General features: G+C 44.3%; 1 protein-coding gene across 3 annotated transcripts in view; it reads right to left on the bottom strand.

Annotated features, from left to right (window-relative positions):
- The window catches only part of esrrga (estrogen-related receptor gamma a), a 75,661-nt gene that overhangs the window by 6,059 nt on the left and 64,602 nt on the right, over positions 1-5,000 (bottom strand). For all 3 annotated transcript variants that reach the window (XM_010792798.1, XM_010792797.1, XM_010792796.1), the window contains 2 exons: positions 654-760; positions 398-560 (listed from right to left, as the gene is read on the bottom strand). In XM_010792798.1, the coding sequence (XP_010791100.1) occupies positions 398-560; positions 654-760 (270 nt within the window). The remainder of the gene's footprint in view (positions 1-397; positions 561-653; positions 761-5,000) is intronic.

The following is a 5,000-nucleotide window of genomic DNA, read 5'->3' on the forward strand; positions in this document are numbered from 1 at the left end:
TGTGTGTGTGTGTGTGTGTGTGTGTGTGTGTGTGTGTGTGTGTGTGTTTGTACCTTTGGGTACCTTTTTAAAATAAGAACGAGAGACTTTTAAGTGTATGAAGAGACGAATGTGTGTGGGTTTAACAGTTAAAGTTGGACATTTGACAGCTGCAGGTGCATTACAAGACTAGAAGAAGAAGTGTCTCTGTGAGTGAAAGTAATGGGGATGTGTGGCAGTTGTGTGTTTGTGTGTGTGTGAGTGTGTTTGGATGCTGAGTATTGAAATCAGTTCTTTGATGGTTCAGTTTAAATGAGTCCCGAGGGACAGGAGATTCCACGGATTAACTCTTCCTCCACCAGTCGCGTGCTTGCTGACTCAAACACACAGACAGAAATAAAAGTGAAGAATGTCTAACCTGAGTTAGCCAAAGCGATGGCCTTCAGAGCGACAAATTCCTCCTTCTCGAGCTTCATAGTCTTGTATTTCTTGACCAGCTGAAGGATGGCATTGTTCAGGTCCAGAAGTCCAGCTAGCTTCGACTGGTCCTCATCCATGATGTAGTCCTCAGCATACACCAACTAAAGAGAGGCAGAGAGATTGTATTAAACATGTCTAAACATTTGTATGTATTTCTCTTGAGCTAGGAGCAAACTAAAGTCAAAGATGCTCACCTTGTCTTCAAAGGAAAGTGAGCGGTACACAACACGAAGGATCAAGATCTCCATCCATGCACTCTGCAGTAGACTCATCTGGTCTGCCAAAGACAGCGTGGAGAAACCTGAGGACAATTCAGAAGCAGAAGAAAAGCAAGAGATGTTAAAATGGTTTGCTCCAAAACAGAAATCTAAGAGTTAAGGAATGTTTTGTTTTACTTGTTGATAACAGTCAAACTAACAGAGGGTGGTGAAGCTTGTTTTAAAGCTATCAAGAGAGTCAAGATCAGCTCCTCTCCCTTTCCTCCCTGCCCACCCTCCATCCATTCCGGTTGACCAGAGTTCTCCTCCTCCTCCTCTTCCTCATCATCCTCCTCTCTCTCCTGTGCCCAGGGCTGTTCTCTGGGGAGAGGCAGGCCTTATCTCCCCCTGACACAGCCTCCATGGATCAATGCTGGCCATCGCTGCTGCACCACTCAAACACACACACTAATTGCCGCTATGGCCTCAAAAGTCCTGCTTTCTCCGGTGTCAATCCATGTCTTTCTATTTGCCTACGTCTTTATCTGTCTGTCTCTCCAAATCGCAATCCATGACTTTTTTATCTGTCAGTGTCTATCTGCGACTGACCATCTGTGTGTCTGATTCTGGCTTCACCTTCTTCCATCCATCTCAATACATCTCAGCCTCATGTCCTGTATGTTTGGGTTTCTCTCTGTTCCACATGTTGTGCTTGTTGCATGTCTGCATTTCACTTTCTGTACTGTAACTATCATTTTGTTTGATTTATTTTAACTTCCTTATTTAAAATATTTATATTACATTCTTGTTTAAGTGGACCAGACGCTCGCTGGTTGTCTCCCCCTCTCTGTCTGTCTGTCTGTCTATCTCTTTAATGGAACACCTGCCCACTCACACCTTTCCTCACAGCTGTCCTCTCCTCACACACCTGTCCATTCACACCTGCTGTCTGCCTACATTGCGCTCTTGTGTGTGTGCAAGCCTTCATAGGAAAGGCAAAGACAGTGGCCCATGTGAGCACACCTGTCAGACCTCACTGCAGCCCTCCAGTGTGTGTGTGTTTATGTGTGTGTGTTTGGTGTGTGTCAGGGAGGAGCATCCTGCCAGGAGAAGCAGGCAGATGAGAAGGAAGATATTTCTTCAACAACATCTGCTGCCATGTGCCTCCTCTTGAGATGGTAGGTGTGTGAAAGAGAGAGTGTGTGTGTGTGTGTGTGTGTGTGTGTGTGTGTGTGTGTGTGTGTGTGTGTGTGTGTGTGTGTGTGTGTGAGTGCATGTGCATTAGGGGTTCTTATCTCACAGTGTGTTGATGGGTAATGGCAGGCGTCTCATTATGTCCAGGTTGCAGGCTATTGTTGTGTGTAATGTGCTGTAATTCATTCTATCTGCAACTGTTAAAATCTCCATCACACACAAACACAAACACACACAAACATGCACACTCACACACAAATACAGTAAACACCGCTGCGCACACACATACAGTATCAGATATGCATATACATAAATGTAAAGGAACATACTGGAATTAATCCAAATGTGTTTGATTAACACACACACACACACACACACACACACACACACACACACACACACACACACACACACACACACACACACACACACACACACACACACACACACACACACACACACACACACACACACACACACAGCTCAGTGAAGGGAGCAGTGCTGTTGCCAACTGGCAGTGTCTTCTTCTACTTAATGAAATCATCAGAAGGGATTAGAGGTGAATTTCTTAAGGGGGTCTTCATGCACACACCCACACATACACACACATCTCTTTCACAGAGGCAGATGTCTTTAGGGGGTCCTCAGGACTTCACTACTCATCCAGGGCAGGGGGAATAAGCGTGGGCACGTCTAAAATTAACACACACACTTATTGAATCTGTTTAAACCCTGGGGTCAAGTGAAGAGAAGAAGACACGAGTGAGGGGTTAATATCATTAAACGATGTCACTGGTCGGGTGTTTTTTTACATTTGTGTGTGAGAGAGAGAGAGAGAGTGAGTGTGTGTGTGTGTGTGATTTCAGCACTCTGGTATTTGGAACAGCACGCAGGGTTCAATCAATTCCAGCACATCCCTCTGGTGGAATTTGATCCAGTGGAGCACACATGGCTCAAAAAATGTGCACAAACACACACACACACACACACACACACACACACACACACACACACACACACACACACACACACACACACACACACACACACACACACACACACACACACACACACACACACACACACACACACACACGTGCATACACACATAATCACAAATAAGCAAATACACACAAGGTAAAACAAACTGTAAATATCTTCCAAAACAGGCTTGGATGCCCAGCTGTATGTTGATTATATGGTCTGCATATTATTTATAGATCAACAAACTTCTCCCTAATTACACATGAAATGCACACGTATGTGTACAAACTCACACAAAGGAAACACCAATAATTAAAACCCCTGTGATTAATTTATTGAGCTGAAAGTGCGTATTTTCTTATTGAAGTACGTCAACGATTTTTATCAGGACGTGGTGTGTGTGTGTGTGTGTAAAGGATTGTGTTGTGTGAAAGCACTTTGAGTGTTGTGAATATGTATATGTTTTTATTGTGCACTTAATAATATTATTATATAGAAATGTTGCACCGTTGTACCGTGTGTTGTCTGGTTGTTCCATCAGCCTATTTGGATTACTTGTGTTTACGTAAGTTGCCATACATAAGCTTCTATGAGTTTCTGCATGTGTGTATTTCTGTGTGTGTTTGTGTGTGCCTTCCCGAGCCCCTCCCCTTCCCACCAGCCTGTCTGCGCTGTTCAGCCATCCAATGCCTCTTATCTGTCTGATTAATAGGCGGCCAGCTTCAGGACAAATTAATTAACAGATAACGCCATCTCTCCCTTCTTCCCTTCCTCCCCTCCTTCTCATGAAGCGATCGATACAGCAGAAGAAAAGAAACATCAATGGGAATTTAGTGCTGATGATGGAGAGAGAGAGGTATTGATGGAGAGGGAGAGAGAGAGAGGGAGGGAGAGAGAGAGAGAGAGAGAAAGAGTGAGATGGAGGAGAGAAGAAAGTAAAAGGGGGAGAGGTGTTGGAAGGAGAGATGGTGGTGGCGGAGGTGGGAAGACCTTTCTTTCATACCTGTGATTTCACTTGACAAAAGAAGGTTCCCTATTTGGCTCTAATTACATTTCCTTTCTGCCCATTGTTGATAAGACACCTCGTGCTATGTGTGGTAGCTTGAGTGTGTTTATGTGTGTGTGGATGTTGGACAACGTGCATTTACTTTGGTGCTGGGGGGGCTAAGCTAAATGTAAAGTGATGTACAGTTAAAATAAAGTTCAAAGCTTTGCTTAAACATATCAATATCAACTTTAAATGAAAGAAAATGGCCAAAGGTCGGATCTGCACGTGTTCCCTGGAATCCATTATTGGATGTATGTTTGTGTCTTCAGTATGTACAGCTTGTGGGCCGTACAAAGTGTAACACTTCCTGTGCTGGATTAACGCTCCTACTAAGCAGCACCTTTTAATAGAACAGCAACCTAAATTCTAAGAGAAAAGGTTGATACATAATGTGTATACATACAGTTTGGGATTTGGTATACAGAGCATAAGGTCACGTACATCTGTTTTTTGTTGGATTTGGGCGTGCCTACCTGAACATTAAGACAATCTATTCTTCCATGTATGGAGGTACAGAGGTAAAATGGGTGCGGTGTGTGTAGGCATGTGTGTGTGCCATACATTGGCCTGACAGAAAGAGGCTGCAGTGCAGTCATGCAGACTTAACCTCTGCTGCATGCTCTTGTGCTCTTTTCCTTTTTTCTCTTCCCTTTCCTCTATCAGACACACACATGAAGACAAACACACACACAAACACACGTCGATTCCCAAGCCACCCTGCGGCCTGTTTGTCTGCCAAATGAGTCCTGACTGCACGTTTACACCCGAGACCGCACAACAGTCTGGCACAGACACACACACACACACACTGGATAGCCCTCTCTCACGCCCCAGTTACTACAAAGACACACACCAACACACATATCCAGGAGGCCTATATTTGTTTTCTTGTGGTTACAGGGCAAATGGGAACCAGTGAGAACCGATTGTGATGCTTATGAGTCCATGTGCACTTGTGTGTGTACTGTTTCTGGCATATTGTAGAATTATTTGTGTGTGTGTGTGTGTGTGTGTGTGTGTGTGTGTGTGTGTGTGTGTGTGTGTGTGTGTGTGTGTGTGTGTGTGTGTGTGGGAGGGAGAGAAAGAGAGTGTGTGGATTAATGTGACAGGTGTGAAAA

The sequence above is a fragment of the Notothenia coriiceps genome, unplaced genomic scaffold (genome assembly GCF_000735185.1).
Source record: "Notothenia coriiceps isolate Sejong01 unplaced genomic scaffold, NC01 NC01_scaffold00036553, whole genome shotgun sequence".
NCBI classification, from domain to species: domain Eukaryota; kingdom Metazoa; phylum Chordata; class Actinopteri; order Perciformes; family Nototheniidae; genus Notothenia; species Notothenia coriiceps.